Source organism: Solanum stenotomum, chromosome 10 (assembly GCF_019186545.1).
Source record: "Solanum stenotomum isolate F172 chromosome 10, ASM1918654v1, whole genome shotgun sequence".
NCBI classification, from domain to species: domain Eukaryota; kingdom Viridiplantae; phylum Streptophyta; class Magnoliopsida; order Solanales; family Solanaceae; genus Solanum; species Solanum stenotomum.
The window spans coordinates 25,347,199-25,370,354 of NC_064291.1; the positions used below are offsets into that span (position 1 = coordinate 25,347,199).

General features: G+C 36.1%; 1 protein-coding gene across 1 annotated transcript; it reads left to right on the forward strand.

The window, feature by feature from the left end:
* The first annotated feature begins 657 nt into the window (after window positions 1-657).
* On the forward strand, window positions 658-20,811 carry LOC125878293 (uncharacterized). Its single transcript, XM_049559519.1, has 7 exons — window positions 658-885; window positions 977-1,038; window positions 1,115-1,198; window positions 4,430-4,484; window positions 10,497-10,632; window positions 20,229-20,279; window positions 20,357-20,811. The coding sequence occupies exons 1-7, from the start codon at window positions 774-776 to the stop codon at window positions 20,454-20,456; spliced, it is 600 nt and encodes a 199-aa protein (XP_049415476.1). The 5' UTR covers window positions 658-773; the 3' UTR covers window positions 20,457-20,811.
* Window positions 20,812-23,156: the final 2,345 nt, after the last annotated feature.

The window sequence follows — 23,156 nt, forward strand, 5'->3', positions numbered from 1 at the left end:
AACAAATATTTTTTTCTTCTTCTTTTAAGCAACTTCGAGCTTGTGGGTCAAATTGAAAATACACGAATTCAGTAAAAGGGCACAAACCTGCTAATTTCATGTTTCATAGAATTAACTAACTAGCCTCAGTCAACCCAAAAACCATCTAATTCATTCAAAAGAGATTATAAGTTAATAATAATAACAAAATAATGGATAATTTTTTGTGGGTGTATCAGGTATGCCATCCTTGAGCTTGGATCTAATACTGCTCTGTGTCATTATATTACCAATTTTATCCTATGAATCATCCTCAAATCGATAACTCTTTTTTTAAAAAGAATTGAATCAAAGTTTCTAAAAATAGTCATTCATACTTTTGTCAAAAATCATAAATCATTACGAGAAAACGAAACATTCTGCTCAAATAAGTACCATTGAATTTCTCATCCAAGTATTCCAATGAGTGTTGAATTTAAATCTATTTTTGGAAGATGATGCAATAAAGAGATAAATAGAAAGGAGGCGGAACAAAGGAATGAACTGTTAGTTTTTAACAGAGAACAGTTAATTTTAGGGTTGAGGACCAAAACAATACTCATTGTACATATATTAATTACTATTTCTATCAGGTGGTATATTTAAGGACCAAAATAATTCAATCCTGTACATGAAGGATCATTTTGATCATTTTCTCGCCCGATGATACCATACTCCACTGGTTAAACGGCGTCGCCCGGCAGGAAAAGCTTTGCTCAAAGTCCTAAAAAGTCAAAGACATAAGGAGGAGGATAATGCAGAAGCTCACCAGAAAATGGAGAAAATCTCCACGAGAATCTCATTTCGACGAGGACGATAAGTTCTCTTTGCCAACTCGCGACGAAAATCGTCCCATTGATTCCCAAGGTCATCCATGGCTTCTTTAATCTTTGTTAGTAAAAATCCTCAATCTCTAATGAATTAGGATTTTTTTTATCTGTTAATGTTTGATTTGCAGAACAAGAAGAATTGGTTCGATCTTTCGAGAATGTTCAAACCCAGCAATCTCTTCTCTGGAGGGTACATCTAAAATTTTACAAATTTGGAATTATTTGCTTTTTAGCTTGTCTTATTAACCTGTTTTCATGTCACGCAGGGTGTGTTCTCAGGGCTACTCTCGTGTTATGTGGCTTTTCTCCTATACTCAGTCTATCAACAGGCCTATTATCCCTGGGAATTGGTATTCCTCTGCTCCTTATACAGATGTATTTCACCTTGTATCTTGTCAATAGTATGCAAGAAGCAAACAAAAACCAAGAGTTAGTGGGACAAACGGGAAGGTAACAAGCAGTGGCGTAGGCAAGATTAATGGACAAATGAATAAATCATTGTACTGATGTCATAATAAAACACATTTTAGATCATACTAATATAACATTATTCATGTGTTTGTATGGTATAAAGCATGTGGCAGGTGATAAGTATATTAAATGGATTCTGAGGTATGAGAATGCTGATTTGGCCATAGAAAGTGATGTGTCGTAACCAATTGTGAGAAAATAATTTTAGTATGGAAATGTATTCACTGGAAAATATATTTCTCCATACCAAACAAGGAGCCTTTTTCAGTGAAATGAACTCATGAATTATAACAGTTCCTTGGTCATTACCAATCATTATCTGGCCCATTCATGTAGCTGTTGCCCTGAAATCAAGCCTGTAGAGCATGGATTCATGTGAGCAACTAAATCAAGCTTAGAGAACAGGAACATTATGAACCCTGAGGGAAACTGAGGCTTCAGTAGAAATTATTTTTTAATCAAGAGGCTTCACTGGAAATATATCCAGTTTAACTGAGAAATACCATGTACACAGAAGAAATGTCTACATAGTTTTTGTTTTGATAGAGAGTTTTTGGTTTAGTTGTTTTCCATTATTTATTTTTGATAACCAAGAAATACTCAAGGGCCAGTGTTACACGGTTCAAAACTTGATGAATAATGGACCCATCCCTATGCCTTACTTAAATACCAAGCTTCGTACATGTTGTACTCTTACTAATAGATCAAATCCATGGGCATTACTGAGTAACACCATTCATGTTTATGAATATGTCAAGGATTTTTGAGACTCTTCTACTGAAATGATTTGCAATATAGTTCATTGGGGGAAGCCGAAGAGCTTTGAGCTCATCTTTGTTCTACCAGTGGGATTTGCTTGCAAAGCATTCCTTTTAAAAGGTTTAGTGTTATCATTTAGCTTTAATGCGAGTTCAGAGAATGATGAGAGGAGAAATATTATTATTTTGAACTTTTGTATTGCTTAACTATTTATTTCTTTTTTTTCCCGATAAGGTTCAATGAAGTCTGTTGAGAACCATGAGGTTTTTTTTTGTTTGATAAAGGTAACATTTGCATATCAATCATCAACTCAAAGCTGGTATCCAAAAACTTACATTATATCCTACCTCCACTCTTGTCTGTCTGGCATAAACAAAAGATAAAGAAAAGAAAGAAGAAAAAAGAAACTATCCCTAGATCCTCCTTCATCTTTATAAGGACCCTAGAATGTCTACAATAGCCACAAGGTCATCTATATACTCTGAACATGAGGTTTCAAGTTAAAATCCCAACAAAGACAATATATTAGGTGATTTCTTCTATCTTCCCTATCCTTGTAGAGATTTACCAAGTACTTATTGCTAGTGAGAGGTGACAAGTATCTCATGGAATTAGCCGAGGTGCGTACAAGCTGGCCCCAACACCACGGCTATATAAAAACGGTTCTTTACTTCTTCACTATTCCCAATTACTAGACTTTCCATATTGAATCATTGATTATGGTCATAGGTCTAAAGTAATAAGTCTTGTTTTAACTCATTAATTTTCAATAGCACTTTTGTTAGCTTATTCAGTTTTCTTCATTTTCACCTCTCCCACTAGCCCGAGTGAAAACGTAAGGGTGGACCTCAGGACTGGAAACAGAGAACTGAAACTACAAACTTGACTTATAATAAACTAAGAATCCTTCAAGTAGTTTGGGTAATCTGAATGCAGCCATCCAAGAAATAGATGAACAAGTAGTCTAGAAGCAGGAGTACAAGCACTAGAAACTTAAAACAAAATCTTAAAACCTATGATGGATTTTTATAATAATAGTTCTAATACAACTCTCTCTCTCCACTAAGGCAGCCACCATTCACACCACCGGAAACCATCAAAATTGGTCTTCTAACGTCTCTTTCTTTCTCTCTATGTGCTAAAGCATCAATTGCTCACCATCGGTGACCACCTCTTTCACCGGTTACAATAGATAATCTCTTCATACTTCTCTCTTCTCGACCGACCCCTCCCCTCCTTCTCGATGTGGGTAAGATCCGACCGGTTTCTGGTGACTAATTTCAGCAATAGATTTAGCCGGAATCCATCAAATCGACCAACAAAACCAACCAATACCCAATCCCAGTGATTTCTATCCCTTAATCTTTCTTTTCTCCCCCCCATTTGGTATATGCGTTGTTACTTGTTTTGATTATTTTGCTTATGCTTTGTCTAATTTCGTTTTCACTCTTGCTCATAGATTGGAATTTATTTCAGTTGTGTCTTTAGGTTTACTAAATTAATTGTCTCTTTTGATTATTTTGTTAGAATTTGTTTCAGTTTGTTTGTGCCTTTAGATTCTTACTTGCGTGCCCTTTGAATTCCTTCCTTATTGATCTTGGCCTTTAGGTTCTTGCTTGTTCTTTACTATTGATTCCTGCGTGTTTAGTGTAAACCCTTGACTAGTTTTTATTTGCTTTAGGGAACGATGGTAGACTAGGGTCATGTTCTCGGTTGGGGATGGAGGCGAGGTTAGGGGTGGTAAGTGGATTAAGGGAGCTTCTAGATTGAGAGTAAGTTCTTGGAACATAGTGACCTTAACAGGGAAGTCCATAGAGTTAGAATTTCATAAATTATGGACTTATAGAGTTGTCCTCACTTCTAGCAACTACCTCATCACATGTTTCATTTATAAGAAAAATGGAAAATTTAGCAGATTCTTAGTTTTGGCCATGGTTGATTTGATGGGGTTTATGGTGGAATCAAATTATGGAAGCAAGAATTATTGGGAGGGGGTAAAATTGGGTAAGGGTAGTGAGGTGGCACGCATGTGGCGTCAACCTCACACAAATGCTAGGCCACATAGGATTCAATAGTTGGGTCCTTGCCATGATAGACCTCCATTAAAAGTAGGGGCATATGTGATAAATATAGTAAAATTAGGAGTATATTTGTTCGAAAAGTATAAAATGTATAAGACGTTCACTTTTTCCCTTAATAAAAGCCTTGGGCTAATTGTTTGACAGCACTTACTTTCAACTGAAGAGGTGATTGTAAATTCTAAAGAGTACAAAGTATTGTCAAGTATCTACTACATACAATATCGTCCTCATTAATGCTTGCTAATTTCTGAATTTTTATATGATTACCAGCGATATCATGCTTACTTCATGTATGAAGTTGACGCTTGGACCATCATTGCTGCAGGTTTGTCTCTTTTACTATTTCCCTCTTTTCTTTGGCATTGCAGCTTATTCATTGCCTAAAAGATCACTTTGAACATAGCACCTGTTTCTGATCATAGCCTTGTGTTATCAAAAGCAGAAAGGGCAAAAAAGCTCTAGGTTTCTTGGGGCATTAAGCGCAAAGAACAAATAAAGAGTGGGATTTAATGAAAAAAGGCGCAAAGGGAGAAAAACAAATATAAATATGTATGTTTAATCCAAGACTAATTCTTATAAGCCAAATCCAAATATATGAATAAAGGAATTGATTTTTCTTTTTAATGATAAAGTGAAATATCAATTGCTTAGCGTTGCCTCTTCAGAAGAGGCTCATTAGCAAGGAAAATTATGCCTTAAAACCTTGATGACAACACTAAAGTGCACATTACGCGAGATGAAGCGCTCAACATGTTTTGAGCTTTGCTTCAGGGCATGAGAACGTCTTTGACACCACTGTCATGCCTACTGTAAATTTCCTGCAATTTTATTCCTTTCTTTCTAGGAAGACAAGCCTTGTGATACATTGGGCTTTATTATGACAATGGTAAAATTATAGAGGGTTATGGTGGATACAACATGATGTGGCCCATAGTATTAAGGTTGACAACAATAGACACATAGATACCCTTTGTGTTATTTTCATCTCATTGTTCACTTGCTTATTAACTCAATGGTTCAGTTAAATCACTTCAGTAATTTATGAAGAAATGGTACTCCTCGTTCCAAATTATATGGCTGACTCTTTCTATTGCAGGACTTCCCAAAATGTTAGATATTATTCTTGTGAGAAATTTAAGAGAAAAATATTATGTATTGTGTACCTACATCATTACACTATGCCTACTTATAGGCACTACATTACAAACCTTATCCAAGTAGGATTCTCCATACTATTCCTATTCTAACACTTCCCCTCAAGTTGGTGCATGATAACGTTCAACTACACATTTAAAATCAATGCGTAGACAATCATTTGCAATATATAACCCAACTAAGTGTTGGAGTCAATTCCACTGGGAATGGTTGAATATAATTCGCCTTACAATGTGTTTTGTCTCACTAGAAGTTTGTACATTTATACAATTTATGCATGAAAGTAAGGGGAGGGGGAGGGGGAGGTTTGAGTAACAATTTGAATGCAAAATCTGAATGATTACTTAATCACTACAAGTTAACAACCGCAATCTTAGAATAGGGTTTTATCACAAGTGTGTGGAGACTCTTAGGAGTGTGCTAGCATGAACTATAATCTTGCAACTTGGGTATTGATAATTGCTAGAATCAGTTGAATGTCATCAAGTAAGCTAGATTATAGATAATGATAGCTATTTGTCAATCAACTATCACAAATCATATGGGTTTCATCAAACCCCAACATGTAATCCATTAAAACCAATCTAACACTCTAATTCAACTAAACTATTTCAAGTTTCAACTGTCAAACGAATTCAATCGAGTCATTGTCAACTATCTTTTCTCACTCTAATGTCCTTTCGCTTGCAACATGAGAGATCTAAAATAAATTAGAGTTTGCAACCTCAAATTCTATATGAGAACATAAAGAGACAACTGAACCCAAATCAGTTCAACATTTAATAAGCAATTAAACAACACCCAAGTGTAGATTAGTCATTCATACATTGCACACCCCGAAGACTAAGGAATTTTAGCTGTTCATGGCATGGATTAAAGATGATATACCGAAGTTATCAACCATAATAGCTACTTGTGTTGAATTCCTAAATAGTTGAATCTTCAAAACCTTCAATCAAAAGAAGGTTCCTCAAAATCTCCCAATACAAGCTTCTTCCTAATGGTAAGGTTTTTTTTGCAGAAAAGGTACTCAAAAATTTAGAATGTAAAAGTTGGTTTTCTCTCACTTCAAAAATCTATTTATATATTCAAGAGATTCTTCACCAAATTGCTCTTCAAGTCCAATCGGTGAACTCGAGCTAGCTTGCCTAACTGTTCGGCGATGCGCCGAATGGTCATCTTCCTTGCCAATCTGACTTGAAAACTTGATTCTTCCTTTAGGCTACTATGCAATTCAGCGATGTTTCAGTCCTTCGCCGAATTGGTTTGGCGATGCACCGACTGCTCTTTGTCGCCAAATTGAGATGAACTTAGGGATATGAACTATTACTTTCGGCGATCTGATTTCCACTCGGTGATGCGCCGTGTTAGATTGGCGATGCTCAATGTAATTTTTGCCTACTTCCATCTTTTTGGCTTCTTTTTTATCTCTTTCCACTCCATAATCTCCCATAGATGAAATATAATCACATTATGATCAGAAAAGGATATAAATGGGCATCAAGGACATTACTTTTGATGAAATATCTATTTTAAATGAGTCGTAAATCTTCGACTCATCAACACCCCAACTTTAACTTTTACTTGTCCTCAAGTAAAACATCATATCAATTAGCTCAACAAAGATGTCTACAAAAAGTGCTACTTTAGAGTTAGCATGCAAGTGTTATCCGAATGACCTCAAGGATCATTGGATTAGCTCTAAAGCTCACAACTTCCAATTATGCATTATTGCACTATAAGCTTCAAGCATTGACTAACCATTATCAATTAAAGCAAATGCTCACAATAGCTCACTAAGGTGCAAAATTATGCTCGACAAATGTACTTGAGTGTCTTCACACAAAAAATGATCCCCTGCTCTCACAAACAACGTGCATTTTATCATCCAAGGATCACAACAAACACTCGTACTCACAAAGAGAATAACATGCATGTGTTAACCCATAAGCTTGCTCATTTTTTCCAAACGATCAATGAACTAGTTCTCGCGGGATCAGAAGGTCTTTCATTGGCTTGTAATGAGGTTATTGGGCAAGGTAGGAATTTTTTTTGATTAAAGTGACACTACCTTCATGAAGCATTATCACGACTCTTATTATTTCACTACTTTTTAAACACAAAACATCATTCAAACCTTCTTTGATTTTTCATGGCCTCAGTGATGGGAGCCCTTCCATTGAAATAACAAAACTGTCTATGCAACGGGCTCAGTCTGGTGCTCGACACCCAACTCTTCCTCATCAGTCTCAGAGGCATCTACATCCTTTATCACTCAAGGCTATACAACACTAGTCACAGTAGCCAGAGGTACCTCCATATGTGTATCCTCGAGGATACTATTATCAGTCCACAAATACAAGATATTGGTGGATTTCAACTCATCCACATCCTTTTGCAATTAAGTAATATCATCCTTAAGGCCGACCAATCAACACCTATACCAATGCTATGTTGCTGCTTACGCTCATCAACCCTAGAAGCTAACTTATCAATGTGCTCTTCGTATGTGTGCTAAGTCTTCATATAACCCTGTATCTCCTCCCAGAGAGGTGCAAGGGCACTCAATCGCTCTATTAATCATGATGGGTACCTGAGCCTTCAAACAGGAAGCTCGCACATCTGTTGAATGTGCTATGTGAGCCATCTTCAGGTTGGCTGCGTGAGTCAACATTGGCCATAAAAGGAACACTTGCTTTTTGGCACAACTCAATAATGAGGCATGGGAATGGAGAGAAGTCTGATTTTGTTGTGCACGCATTGCGATCGCCAAAGCAATAATCATCCCCAAATTAAGTTGCTCCCGCTCGATGATCGAACCCAACAAGTGGCGAATAATAGACTCATTTTGAGATGACATCAATGAGCTATAGATGAATCCTAGCCAATATCGCACAACCACAATTATGTCCCTCTTCTCAATCACCATACCCTCTGCAATCCATGGAGGAGTGGCATCGCTCAACAATGGGGCAAGCCACCCCCTCAACTCATCCAAATAGATTTTGTTTTTCAACACTAAAACTCTTGAATATAGAAAATACTTTAGAATGATCTTTCAGAAAATCCAATTACATCTTGAATAATCATTATTGAAACTAACAATATAACAAAATCACAAAGTTGAACTAACTCTACTAGGACCCCAAATATCAAAACTAATGAAAAAACTTTGAATGACTATGTGGAAAGGTAGTGTGGGTGTGTTTCCCAAGTTGATACAACTCATAATCTAATGTGGATAGACTAGACAAACTCGACACCATCATCTATAGCTTGGATACACACGGATGGCCCATACATTTGTGAATTAGGTTTGAAGGATTTGTAATGGAGCATTTTGTGGAGGAATTTGGAGAGGTAAGGTCGTAGAGGCCTTGTGATTCATGCCCTCAGCCCTCCGCTAATTGTCTGTCTCGTACTGCGGTCATACCTGTGGAAAAAATCATCAAATAATGTTATGGCACAATGTAGGCATGCGTCACATGACTAACAGATGCACAATTAAAAGGACAATCAGGGACATAAAGAACATAGTTTAAAGTGATAGAGGACAAGGGTTTAGCTTGTCAACTCCTTTTGGTTTTGTCTAGATCCCATTGGCTAAAGTATTTGTAGGAAGAGATTGTGAATAAACAATATTACCAAAAATACGATCAAAAGCACACCCAAATACACGACCCATGGTCCAAAATTAGTAGACTGTGAAACATAAGCAAGCAAACGAGGCTGCTTGTGGGGATGTTAGCTTACTTGCTCAATAGTGAAGGAACTCATTATATTCTGTTTGAGGCTTTGAGGAATATGAGCATTATAAGGTTGTCGAGAAGGTTGAGCAACCGAGGCTACTTGTGGAGATGTTCGCTTACTTTCTTGATACTAAAGGAACTCATCATGAAGAGTATAACATATGTCACAAGTGTGTCCAAGCCTATGACAATAACTACAGTTAGGTCGAGATCTTCCAAAGCGACCTCCTCCTTGTTGACTCTCCATAGCTTGAGATGTTCTCTTTTCTATGGTTTGAGATCTGAGAAAAAAGGAGTTAATGATGGATGATGAAACCACTTTGTGATGGGATCGTAGAACTAGAAACAACGTCGCTCTGTGCTCCTGTTGTTTTTTCACGTTCATAGTGACTAACATCAACCTTTCAAATCCCTGTGACTGCCTGTACCTAGCCCAAGTAAGTAGACATATTGGATTATTGTTTCTTTAAGTTGGTCATTTGAGATATCACTCATAAAAACGAGATATGTCATTAGTGTATAAAACATAAGCCTTTTCCCAAATTGAATAACATGTCTGGAATGGATGAAACAAGGACATCAACTTGGAATCAATAGATCGTCGTAGGAGACTACATAATTAAGCATCAACCTTCTCCCATTGTGCTTTGGCCTTTCCATCTTCCTCAATAGCCTTTGTCTTTTCATCTACCACACTATCATTGTTTGTTAAGTGATCTTGGGCACGTTGACCCTTGCATCGCAACTCAATCGATGAAGCCCATGCTAAATAGTTCTAACTTCCCATTAATGGTTCTGAAGTGATCATAATATCAACTCCAAAAGACATCTTGTGAAATCAGAACTTTGTAGCCTAAATTCTAGAAATCTTTTGCTAGAGTCTGGAAAAAGGGTGTTGGTATAAGCTTACTTAACAAGTAATCTCTTGCATGGCTATAACCCCCTCCTTCATTTGGAGGGGCACAAGTTTTAAATTATTTCTAGCACTACTGGAAACTTCTGTTGACCATGTTTTACCCTCTGAAAAGTAGATAAATGGAAAATAAAACCAAAAAACAAAATCAATGAACAAGGGAACTGACTTGGTGACCTCAGATAAGGTACTGGTAATTATTAAAATTATTTCTTGGTTAGGGGTGAAAAAGCTGTTAAGCAGGCTAGCATTTGATTATTTCTTCCGTTGAAAGACAATTGTTCCTATTTCATAAAGAGCATGTCCTGCAGATGATTATTTTGGCAATAATCTTAGAGGATCATTATTTTTAGTCTTAAATTTGCTAGAAAATATATGCTATCATTAGTAAATGAGAAAGCAGTTTTTAATATTTCATGGCCTACCGTGCGCACCTGAAGGGTAGCAGCTGCAGGTTCCCTTATCACTAAAAGAAATATTTCACAGCCTAATTGTTGGCATTCACTGGAAAAATTCTCAGATTGGGCAGCTATTATGACGTGCTTAATGACCATAAAGGGCTTATTGCATGAATCAAAACATCATAGGAGGTGGCTATGGTCTTCAAGCTGCATTGGCATGATAGTGGCAGTGTTTTGGTTGCATCATATGCTAAGGTGAGCTGCTAATCACAATAAAGTTTTTATTTACTTCTAATTATGGTTGTTTAACAGCCACTTTTGGGAATTGAAACTACCTAAACAACTGAAATTAAAGGAGTAACCAAATGGAGACTTTAATTTTGCCTATTGCATTCCTACAAATAAGCTACCACCACCCCCTTGCCCACCACATTTGTAATAGTTCCAGTTTCTTTTTCTTCTAATTATCATTCCTTTTTTTTTTATTTTATTTTTTTATGACAAGGAAACCTGCCGCCGCTACCCTTTGGTGCGCATAGGGCAAAACTCCCGCTCCTATGCAATAGCTCGCAAACCGCATAGGAGAGGTAACCTGCACTAGGCAAGGCCGGTGCGACGAGCTCGACCTAGAAGGCAAACCCTTTGCTTTCGCAAGCAAGGGGTTTCGAACTTGAGACCTCCAACATGGAAGTCCCAAGCCCAAACCATTGACAACTAGTCTTTGGCCATGTGTTTTGTGCTTGTACCGCATATCAATGAGTATACAATTTAAAAATATCACATGCATTTAATTGAACATTATGTTGAGTTATGAAAATGATCCTTTATTTTTGGCAAATAATTGGACGATTTTATTCACAAAGTAACAGTTGAACAGCTCAAAGAAGGAGAAAAACACAAAACAAATCAAAACTGCAACTAAGCAACAAGTTCCAGTCCTTACTAACTAACTACCCTGCTACATCAGCTAAGGGTAAAAATTCAAACTATCTAACTTTTGTTTACTCTCAGTCGTGTTGCACCTTGAACATGCACTTCGTGTACAATCTGCTTGATCACTGCTTCTATACTCCTCTGCTTCTGTTGAAAGATCCCGGTATTCTTTCCTTCCAAATCTGATATGTAGCACAGGCCAGGCACATTCTGTATACTTCTGCAGCTGCACTATTGCCTTTATAGAATGAGATAGTCCCTTGCAACTCTTCATACCACTCCATGGGATGCCTTGTTATTCCTTGCCAGCCTAGTACCTTTCTCCAAATTGTTGAGGAGACCACACACTTCAAAAACAAATATGCCACACTTTCATCAGCTTGCTCAAGGTATGGGAAGAGGAAAGTAATAAACAAAGGGGTCTATACTATTACTGTTCAATTAGCTTCAGTTCAACTAAATTGTCGCTGGTACCCCACAACTTTATATGAAGCTATGGCGGAAAATTGCAGCAACTAGCAGAGTATGTGCAGGACATTTGGTGGTGTGTGAATATCATAATATTACATGGTATTGTACAGAAAGAAGAAACAACAACAGGCTCACAAGGGATATGCTCGGATTTTCAGATTTCATTGACGACTTGGAGCTCATAGATCCTCCCCTCAGTGGAGGATCCCGCTCTGACCCACCATCCTGGTAGGAATTGCCAGATTTACAGTTCATGAATTCTTGTAATATTAGTTCTTTCCTCTGACGATGGCTACGAACTGAACTGTCAAGATTTACAGTTTACCTGGACAAAAGGGGATAATCAACAGATCTCTTCAGGATTCGATATGTTCTTATTCTCAACAAAGTGGGACGAGACATTCAAAAATATTAGACAAGCTGTGTTGCCCAGGCTTTTTCTGATCATACTCCCATTTCATTACAGTGTGGGGAATGGGGAGATTCAAAATCATATTTCAAGTTTGAAAACTGGTGGTTGGGGGTTGAAGGGTTCACTGATAAAGTGAAGTCTGGGTGGTCTTCTTTGAAGTTTATGGTAGACTGATTACATCCTTGCAAGCTGAAGCACTTAAATGGAAACTAAAGGAATGGAATTCTACTAATTTTGACAGCTTGAGGAAGAATAAAACTAAGCTCTTGGATCAAATGTCAGAACTGGATAGCATTCAAGAACTTAGAATTGTAAGTGGAGGAATTGATACCTAAGGTTAGCTTATTCATGGAGATACAGGAGAATGCAATAATGAAGAGATAGCTGGGAGACAGAAGTCAAGGTTTCTATGGCTAAAGTAGGATGATAGAAACACAATTTTTGCCCCAACAAATGGCAAATGTTCACAGCTTGTAGTAAGTTGTGAACCTGTACAAGATCAAGTTGCTATCAAAAGGGAGGTAGTGTCCTTTTATCAAAAGTTATATGATGAAATTGAAGATTGGAGACCCAATTCACCTGTCTGAAATGCCCTAAAATCAATGTGGAAGAGTAGTAGTGTCTACAATGGCCATTTGAAAAGAACAGGAGATATTAGGCTGTATCAAGAATTCAAGATGTGTGCTTAATAAGACACCAGGGTTCATCAAGAGTGACCTTATAATGACACTTGGAAAATTTCCACTCAAGAGAAATTTTTGAGAGAAGTTTTAATTCGACATGTGGCTCTAATTCCTAAAGAGAATGGGCTACGGAGCTAAGTCATTTTTGACCTATCAGCCTAATAGGAAGTGTATACAATATTATCTCCAAATTGCCTATAGAAACTCCAAGAGACTCAAGAAGGTGATACACAAGCTGGTGGATAGCCATCAAATGGCATTCCTTAAAGGTGGACGGATAATAGATGCAACATTAGTAGCTAATGAGTGTGTGGACACCCGAATGAAAGAGAGGAATCCAAGAGCTTTGTGCAAACTAGATATCAGAATGGCTTATGATCATGTAAATTGGGCCTTTCTGATTAAGAGGTTCAAGGATATTGGGTTTTGGTAACAAATGGGTCAACTAGGTCTTCTTCTGTATCATACTGCACGATTCTCAATTTTGTTAGATGGAGCACCTTAAGGGTCTTTTTCCTCCCGAAGAGGATTGGGATAAGGGGATCCCCTCTCACTTTCTCTTCATTATTCTAATGGAAGGGCTAAAAAACATGATAAAATTTGCTAAACCAAAGCAATTGGTTAAGAGGTTTCAATGAAAAAAGCAACATGGAAGTTTCACACTTTTTGTATACGGATGATTCCTTGGGTTTTCTTGACTCTAAAGTGGAGTAACTTGGGCATTTGAGACTCATTTTAGCAGTGTTTGAAGCGATGTCTGGGCTACAGGTGAATTGGAGGAAGATCTTGCTTTTTCCAATAAATGGCGCAACAGGAATTCAGGCTCACTGTCTTGCTACTGTCTATTTAGGCATGCCCCTGGGATTAAAAACAAATCGCAGGAGATGTGCGATGGAGTTCTTGAAAGGGTTGGAAAAATGATTGGCTCGGTGGAACTGCCAATATCTATCTCTGGATGGTAGGATGATACCAGTAAACACAGTTCCTTACTCATTACCCACTTACATGATGTCATTATTCCTTTTGACTACAAAAATTGAGAATAGACTTGATTCTTTGAGGAAGAAACATCATTTGGCAAGCTAATAGAGATAAGAGGTGCTTTCATTTAGTCTAGTGGAAAACTCTCACCATTAGCAAGATGGATGGGGGCTCAGGCATAAGAAATTTGAGAATGCACAATATTTTGTGAAATGGTCAAGTGGAAAACTCTCACCATTAGCATGATGGATGGGGCTTAGGCATAAGAATTTGAGAATTCACAATAAATGTTTATTTATGAAATTGTTGTGGAGATTTAGTTTGGAAGAGCAAGCATTGTGAAGGAGAGTTTTCAGAGAAAAATATGGAGAAGAGGTTAAGTGGTGCTCAAGAAAGGTAATTCTGCTTATGGTGTCGGTGTATGGAGGTCTATTAGAATTTTCTGGCCTTATCTTGTCAATAATGTTAGGATAAAAGTGGGCAATGGGAGAAACACTTCTTATTTGGAATGATAATTGGATTGGGCCCAATGGACCACTAAAAGGTCTTTTCCTCTACATTTTTCAGCTTGAATCAACAGTCCGAGGCAACTAAGTCTGGGAACAGGGGTAGAATTTAAGCTTTTGAAGTCTGTTTGATGACTGGAAATGAGTAGAATAGCTGAGTTCTTCAAAAATTTGGATGATTTTCCCAAGTACAACAGCTAATGAGGACATATTAATATGGTAGAGGCATGGAAAGGTGATTGCACAGCACAGTCAAGTCAGCATACATATTTCTGAACCAAACTGGACAGCAGGGGGATTAATTGGCCTTGAAAACACATTTGGAGAGCAAAGATTCCTTATAAGGTGGCATGTTTTTCATGGTTGGTTGCAAAAGAAGCATGTGTGAGTCACAAGACAATTTGATGACAAGGGGGTTTCAGTTGTGTTCAAAATGATTTGTCTGGGAAGGACTCATAAAGCAAAAGCATAAACCCTTTTTTTTTTCTTTCTAAAAAAAAGAGAGCATAAATCCTCTCTTTTTACAATGCAGAGTTACTGATCTGATGTGGCAACTATTTCTGAACATGGAAGGAATCAAGTGCACTATGCCAAAGTCTACTAAAGAGCTGCTGGAATGTTGGAATAACACTATTGGAAATGTCAAACAAAGACAATGGTGGCAAAAAATACCTGCCTGCCTGTGATGGACTGTGTGGTAGGAAAGAAACACAAGGTTCTGAAGGAACCTACAACTCGGTACAAATTATTAGGATGAACTATTTGCTCTAATTTTACTTTTGGTGTACTGAAGAACTCCTAGATGATGCTGAATCCTTAAGGGCCTGTTTGGAAAGCCACCCTAATAATTGGATTTGGTGTAATTGGGTGTAATTACACTGTCTATCCTGTTTGGTTGGACATGTAATTACTTGGTCTGCAGGTAATGGTGTAATTGGCAGGGGGTAGTGCCGGCAAAATGAGCCCATATTTTGGTAACCCGCCCATATTTTAATGGGTTGGGTGAGTGACTTTTTTACATGGGTAAAATATGGGTTGATACACATATTCAACCCACAAAAATATGGGTAAAATATGGATTAGCCAAATGGGTTAAGCTTCTAACTTTTATTCACTCAAAATTCATGATATCACAAAAGAAATTTGTAACTTCTATTCCTTTTTATGTTCTTCTATAGAACTAATTATTTTTCTCTATAATTGAAAAGATAAAGTCTTTGGCCCTCCAAAAATATATATTTTAAATGTACATTTCTTTTGTTAATTATAATTATATATTTTTATTTGTTTAATTTTATATTGGATAATAAATAATAGTGTAAAATAAGCAAATCATGTATTAGTATTGAGTATTGACATTGCTTAAAGTGCATTAAGCATGTTTTAGTCTTAAAATGCAACTATTCAATTACTTTGAAATCAAAAATATTTTCCCCTTGTTATTACATAAATTTATTTTATATTGAAAAGTTATGATTTTTTTTTTTTTTTTTTTACTTTTATGATACAATAAAACTAAATGAAGCATTTTCAACATTTTTCATCTAAGAAAAGACTAAAATATTTTTTCCATGTTGAATTCTTAAGTAGAGTACTATTTAATCATGAAAATATGGGTAAATTACCCAACCCATTTGTTACCCAATCAATTTTTACCCATATCAAATATGGGCGGGTTGAAATGGACCCATTTTCAACCCACCCAAATTTGGCCCAACCCGCCCATTTGCCACCATTAGCAGGGTAATTACACTCTCCAATTCACAGGGAGAGGCTGTGAATTGTTGTTTGTTCTTTTTATTTCTATTTTTATTTTTTTGTTTAATTTTTTTATTTCTATTATTTTAAGTTCTTTTTTATTTTTATTATTCTAAAAATTTCTAAGTTTATTTTTTATTTTATATTATTATATTTCATTTTCTTCTCATTCTCAACCTTCACGTGATTCTATGCAAATTTTTTTCGTATTGTCTATTCTTTATGCCATGCTTATTTTCTCATTAGCATAATTTTATTAGTATTCTAATCTTTAAATTAAAATAGAATTTATTGTTAAGTAAGGTTATAGACTTACGTTTTTTTAAAACAAAAAAACAAATCATATTTATGTATGCTATGTTGAAATTTGCAATAAGAGTATTATGTTAAATTTTCTATATTGAATTTATAACTTATGTTATATTTTCAGTTTCATTTGTTTTTGTAATATTTTTTTTTAGAAAGGTAACTTGTATTATAAATAAAAGAATACATAAGGAGTATTCTAGTAATATTTACATCCAAAAGTTGCAAAAATCAAAGAACTCCTATGGAGGTCATAAGAACTCTAAAATACTAGGAATATTCTCGGCATCTTGAGGATATTCATGTTTACACCAAAAAAAAGAAAAGAACCAGGCAATTCAGCTTCAAATTCTGCATAGAGCAACTCTTGTTTTTAAAACATCTCTGGTTCCTCTCCATCCATATAGACCACCAAATGCAAGCTGGGACGATCCTCCATCTCTCCCTGTGTCCTGACTGATTCCCATCTCTGTTCCAGCAAGCTAGAGCTTCTTTGATGTTTCTTGGCATAGTCCAACTGATGCCCCTTAAGTTGATGAAAATCTGCCACAACTTTGCAGTCTCTCTACAATATAGAAAGAGATGGTTTATTGTCTCGACCTCACATTCACAATACCAACACCTGGAACAGATTTGCATGCCTCTTTTCATGAGGTTGTGTTGAATGAGTGCAGCCTGATTGGCTAACAGCCAAGTGAAACATGCTATCTTGACTTTCCAAATCATCTTCCAAGGCCATCCACCTATATGAGTACCAGGTCTTTGTGAGCTTCTATAAGCCGAGCCAACTGAAAATCTGCCTTGCTCTTCTGGATTCCAAAATAGATTGTCCTCATTTGTGTTTAGATCTTTGCACTGCCCTAGAATGTTAAGTAGCTCAACTATTTTATTGACCTCCCAATCATTTAGATGTCTTCTAAACCTTAGATCCACCCTTGATTATCTCTCATTTCTCTGATTGTAGCCTCTTTTTGAAGGCTCATGTTGAACAAAATAGGGAACATATTTCTCAAAGTCACCTGATCCACCCATTTATCTTCCCCGAACAAAGTCCTTCCACCATTCCCTACCTTGATTTTGCATATGTTAAAGAATTTGATCCATAAATTTCTGATGGATCTCCATACTCCAGACCCATAGGTTGTGTGGACAGATTGGTGATCCACAAATTCTCCAAACCAAACCTAGCCTTTATTGTTTCCTTCCAGAGAGCTTGTTCTTGTGAGGCAAATCTCCATAACCACTTCATAAGTAAGCTTTGATTCTGGATTTTCAGATTCCTAATCCCCAAACCTCCTTCCTTTTTGCTGAGAATGACTGGTCCCACTTCACTAGATGGAATTTATGATTATTAGGATCACATTTTCCTTGCCACAAAAAATTCCTCCTAATTGCATCCATTCTGTCAATCACATTTGCAGGCATATGGAAAACAGACATCATATATGTGGGTAGAGCATCTAGCACACTGTTGATGAGTATGACTTTTCCTCCCAAGGACAAATATTGACTTTTCCAGTTCACCAGCTTCTTCTCACATTTTTCTAGAATGTTGTTCCAAATACCTTTTGACTTGCCCTTGTCACCCAAAGGCTTGCCAAGGTATGTTGTGGGGAGATCTCCTACCTTCCCCCCTAGTATATTTGCAAGCATGTTTATCCTAGGCACCTCATTGACAGGAAAGATGAAGCTCTTACCCCAATTGATGTGTAGGCCTGAGATGGCTTCAAAAAGGATCAGAATTACTCTCAAGTACTTTAGTTGAGAGCTGTCTGCATCACAAAATATCAATGTGTCATCAGCATAGTGTAAGTGGGAGATGGCCAGACCTTAGTCTGTCATTCATATTAGCATTGAATCTTCTTATCCATCCTCTTGTTTGGGCTGTTTTGAGCATGTCATTTAGGCCCTCCATCGCCAGGATAAAAAGGGAAGGAAATAAAGGATCTCCTTGTCTCAGTCCTCTCTCTCATGAGAAAAAACCAGAGGGGCCACCATTTATCAAAATAGAGAACTTCACTGTTGCAGTGCAAAACTTAATCCATTTTAGCCATTTTCCTCCAAATCCCATGTTTTCCAAGGACTTCCAGAGGAAGCCCCAATGCAAGTGGTCATAGGCTTTTTCAATATCCAATTTCCATAAAATGCCTGGCACCTTACTGTTCTCTCTCCTCCACACATTCATTTGCAATCAAAATTGTATCCATGATCTGCCTACCTTTTATGAAGGCCATTTGTTGGGCATCCACCAGATTATAGACCACTTTAATATTGAATTCACATTGCAAGTCATTTTTTAATTAGACTTGATAGATTATCTTTTTGTCAAACATTTTAATAATTTATGACATTTTATTTATATATTAATCTTTTTATCAAACATGCATTTAACGATGTTCGTAGAAACTTCATATTTTTAGTTTTTATGATCAATTCAATTGAAATATTATAAATCAATTATTTTTTCATAATATTAGTGAAGAACATATGTTTATTAATTAATTTATTTTCAAAAAATAATATAAATCTTACATATTTAATTTAATATCATTTATAAAGTTTCTTATTTGTCTAGTATAAATTTTAAATAATTAATTTTTATTTTTAAAATTTAATTTAATATAATTTTATGATTGCAATTGTGCATTCAAACAAAACATGTGTAATTATACTGTGGCATCCAAACAGGACATGTGTAATTACTGAGGCAAACAAGCATGTTAGTGTAATTACTAGGCTGGTAATTACTACCCTAGTAATTACACCAATTTCAATTACCAGGTGGCTTTCCAAACAGACCCTAAGAGAAATTAATCGAAGAGCAAGGAGTTCTTTTCTCTTTCTTTTGGAATGTAAATATGATTTGCACATCCTTTGTGGAGCTGATATATGTATAAGGGAAATTTTCATTAACATTTCTAGAAATAAATTGAAATGCCATGTAAAAATCATCAGAAAATCTAAGAAGAATCAATAAGGTTAAGTAAAGAATTCTAGAAAGAGAAAAAAGAAACTCATTTTAGTAGCAAAATCTAATAGATCATATCCAGTAAAAACCGCAAGTTTGTTACTCCTTTCCCTCAACAGTTTCAAAAAATTGGTATGCGAAAGGCAACACAGAATTAAATACAACTCTGATTAAGGTGCAACAAAGAAGGAAAGATGTTTTTGTCTTTTCTAGTACTCTGCCGTTTCACCATTAACAACCTCCTTGAAAATTTTAATTGTAAGGAAAAATAGAAGTTTCCATTACAATGGTTTGATTAAGAGAAGATGGAAGTAATTCTAAGGCTTTGGAAGGCTGCAGTAATGCAATTTATCAAGGAGTTGAAAGGGTGCAGCCATGAATCAATGCAACTTTATCATTTACTTGGTCTACTTTAGCTATCTTACAGCAATTGCCTTTTCATTTACCAGGAATTGATTGTAGTATAAAGTTGTAAGTTTATTTATCATTTATTAGAAGATCAAATTTACTTTTTGGTACAAATATTTTATAAGAGTTCAAAAGAAGTGTAGCATGGTCGTCCGAATTTTATTGTAATTTTGGTGATTCAACTTTAGTTTTAGAGATTTTTTACTTTTATACTATGATACGATGATGAATCCGACTTATCTGTTAAAAATTGCCATCATATTTCCTATTATCGTTGATATGCCTGTGTTGTATCACTTCTGGCATATCCATGTAAAAAATAATTGAATGCCTATGCACCTATGTCATACACTTGTCGTTGCCTGCATTCTTCAATTTGGATCCGTGGGCCCTACAAAGCTGTTGTTTTGACCTACATTTTGCAGGTTGGCAAAGTTTAGATGGGATGTTGTATGGCTACCATTAGGTCCCATTAGGTAAGCCTGCTTGACTGTTTCCACATTCTTAATTACTCCTTTTGTTGAAAAACTTGCATTGATCTTTGCAATTGCAGTGGAGCTGGAGTGTGCATTTACGTAGAGTATTTACTAAATGTGTCATCTGAAGAAGTGAGGAAACTTAGAGGATATATGTATGCATATAAAGCCAGGTAAGAGTGCAGATGATGTATGTATGGGCCCTTAATGCCAGTTAAGAGCTTTCCCTAATCGAATTTTAATACTCGTCTAGTTCCATGATATGATTACCCCCCTTACTAATTTTCTTGGTGTACGATGGGAAGGGGCTGAAACTAGTGGCCAGAGCTCTCCTTTGGCCCCACAAGGGGCTTATATATGTTACGTTTGATATATTTCACTGTAAATCTTCGTTCCTGGCACTCAGAAATATATAGTCTTTGGTGGAGAATTTTTGTTCTTTTGGCTGTTTGAAAATGTTAAGAATGCATGTAAATGTTTGATTGGGAGGAACGTTTTATTTCTCTATTATGGACAAGTGCTTTTGTTGGGACCCTCCTTGTCAGCACTCCTTCTCCCCTACGTTCCCCTTTTGCATTTTTTTCTGTTTTCTTTTTTCTTTTTTCTTTTTTTACAGACACTCTATTGTAACACAATTCACTCACTTTTTTTTGTTTGGTTTTCCATTCGGTGTTTAGTACCCGTATTGGAGTCCAACTAATTTAGTTTCACGCTAGATAGGGTTCTATTTTGAGGTAGCTACCCCTACCAAGGATTTTTTCATACTCATGACTCGAATCTGAGACCTCTGGTTCCACTGCGCCATATCATTTGGTGATCAGTTCTCTCTTTCACTTGTTTTCCATAGCTCTTTTTTAAAAATCCCATCTTCCATTGTATAAAATAATGGATTGAAAATTTGTTTCACTTGTTTTTCCATAGATCTTTCACTACTTGTTCCTAGGAGTGTTTAATTATGGCACGGTTCGGATTATATTACTCTTAAAAGTTTTGGTTTGAAAATTTTGATTTTCAAAAGTATTATATCATTATTACACCAAAATCTTTTTCGGTCTTATTATCGCATCAAATTACATTAGTATTGTTCAATATTTTAAACTTAAATTTTGGTAAAGTGCCATATATATATATATAGAATATATATATAGAATAAAAGTGTGCCATGTGGGTATGCCCACATTTGTCGTGTGAGTGCTTACTTTATCACTATCCTCTAAAGAGGAAAAAATTGATAAGCACGCGTCAAAGTCTGTGTCAATAAGTGACAATAATGCAAGTGACGATGCGGCCCAAATGTGTACCCGACGTGTATTATTTGATCTTATCTTCAAAAGTGTCGGCCTCAAATGTGGGCATACCCGCATGACACACTTTTATTCCTACTTTATTTTATTGTCTTTGTCTTGTTTTGTCTTGTTCGTCTTTAGGTGTCTGTTCGTCTTCAGGTATCAAGGTTGTGCAGAGCTATGTAATCAAAACTCATTTCGGAATCATCATCTTCATTAGGATTTTGAGCATCTTGATAATATGAATGTTCTCCATAGTCTTCTTCTCCGAAACTTAGGGATCTGGTTATGTTATTACCCGAAGTGTCTCCTTGTGCTTGTATTAGTTCTGTCGCGTTCTGTATTTATACGTTCTATATCTAGTACCAGTCTATATCCACTTGGATCTGGATTTTGCGTAGTAATTACGTGTTTGTCCTGTCCTTGTTGGAAAAACTTTTCTAAATTCCTTTCTATTATGCTATCTATTTTATCATTTTTTTTTTCTTTTTATGAAGCATAGTTTTCTTTGTTATTGTCTCTACCTGAGTAAATGATCTGGGTAACCTTCGTCTTGATGAAGAACCTTCATCTTCACTTTTTGGCAAAGTGACAATCATAAACGGGTTTGAGGTGTCTTTACCGGCTACCGTTTGAACCAGACTAGCTGTATCATTATCATTCGATACAGTGGATCTTTTTGCGTTCGTTGGGGAATGCACACCCTGCGCCTCCATTTTATCTTGAGATGGAAAACTCGGTTCTGAAGTTTGTGTATTTGTGTGAATCTTTTGACTGGAGTCTTGGTCTTTGAATAACTTTACCTACTCCATTAGTTTAACATTTTCTTGGAGTAAGGCTTCTACCTTTGCATTTAGTCTTTTGAAGGCTTCAGTCATTGAAGAACAATGGTCGCAGAAGATTATTTTATCTGTGTCTTTTTGGATGTTATATTGCAGGGTCTTTTGTGGATTTTGTCTGAGGGCTGGAGAAATATAATAATTTGGACCAAGTATCCCTCTTGCATAATCTAATGCTTCAGTGAAATCATTAAAACCTTTAAAAAAAAGAGTTTTAATTCCGTTTATAGAGTCTAGTACTTCTATCCAAGTCTGAAAAATACCATTAGTTTTACTACAACTTCTGCATCTATACTACTCATTTTTATTTAAAACATAGATCAACAACATTCATGGTTAGAAATCATAATGAGATAGTGCGAGGTAAAACAAGAATAATAATTAATTACAAAAGACTTAATGATAATACAAGAACAGCTGCATATAAATTACCGAATAAAAATGAATTAATCAATCGAATCCAAGGAAAAAGGGTATTTAGTAAATTCGATTGTAAGTCAGGATATTGGCAGGTAAAAATGCATGAGGAAAACATAGAATGGACAGCATTCACTTGCCCTGAAGGACATTTTGAATGGTTAGCTATGTCATTTGGGCTAAAATCTGCCCCGCCAATATTTCAAAGAAAAATAGACAATATATTTGGAGACTATAAACGTTTTGTCTTAGTATATGTAGATGATATCTTAGTATTCAGTAAAGACATTAAAGATCATTTAGGACATCTACAGACAGTGTTTCGATTATTTGTG

Excerpts from the sequence above, each read along its gene's own strand:
- LOC125878293 (XM_049559519.1), top strand. The coding sequence starts at position 774 with ATGCAGAAGCTCACCAGAAAATGGAGAAAATCTCCACGAGAATCTCAT. Across the intron at positions 886-976 it reads TCGTCCCATTGATTCCCAAG|AACAAGAAGAATTGGTTCGA; the intron begins GTCATCCATGGC and ends TTTGATTTGCAG. Across the intron at positions 1,039-1,114 it reads AGCAATCTCTTCTCTGGAGG|GGTGTGTTCTCAGGGCTACT; the intron begins GTACATCTAAAA and ends CATGTCACGCAG.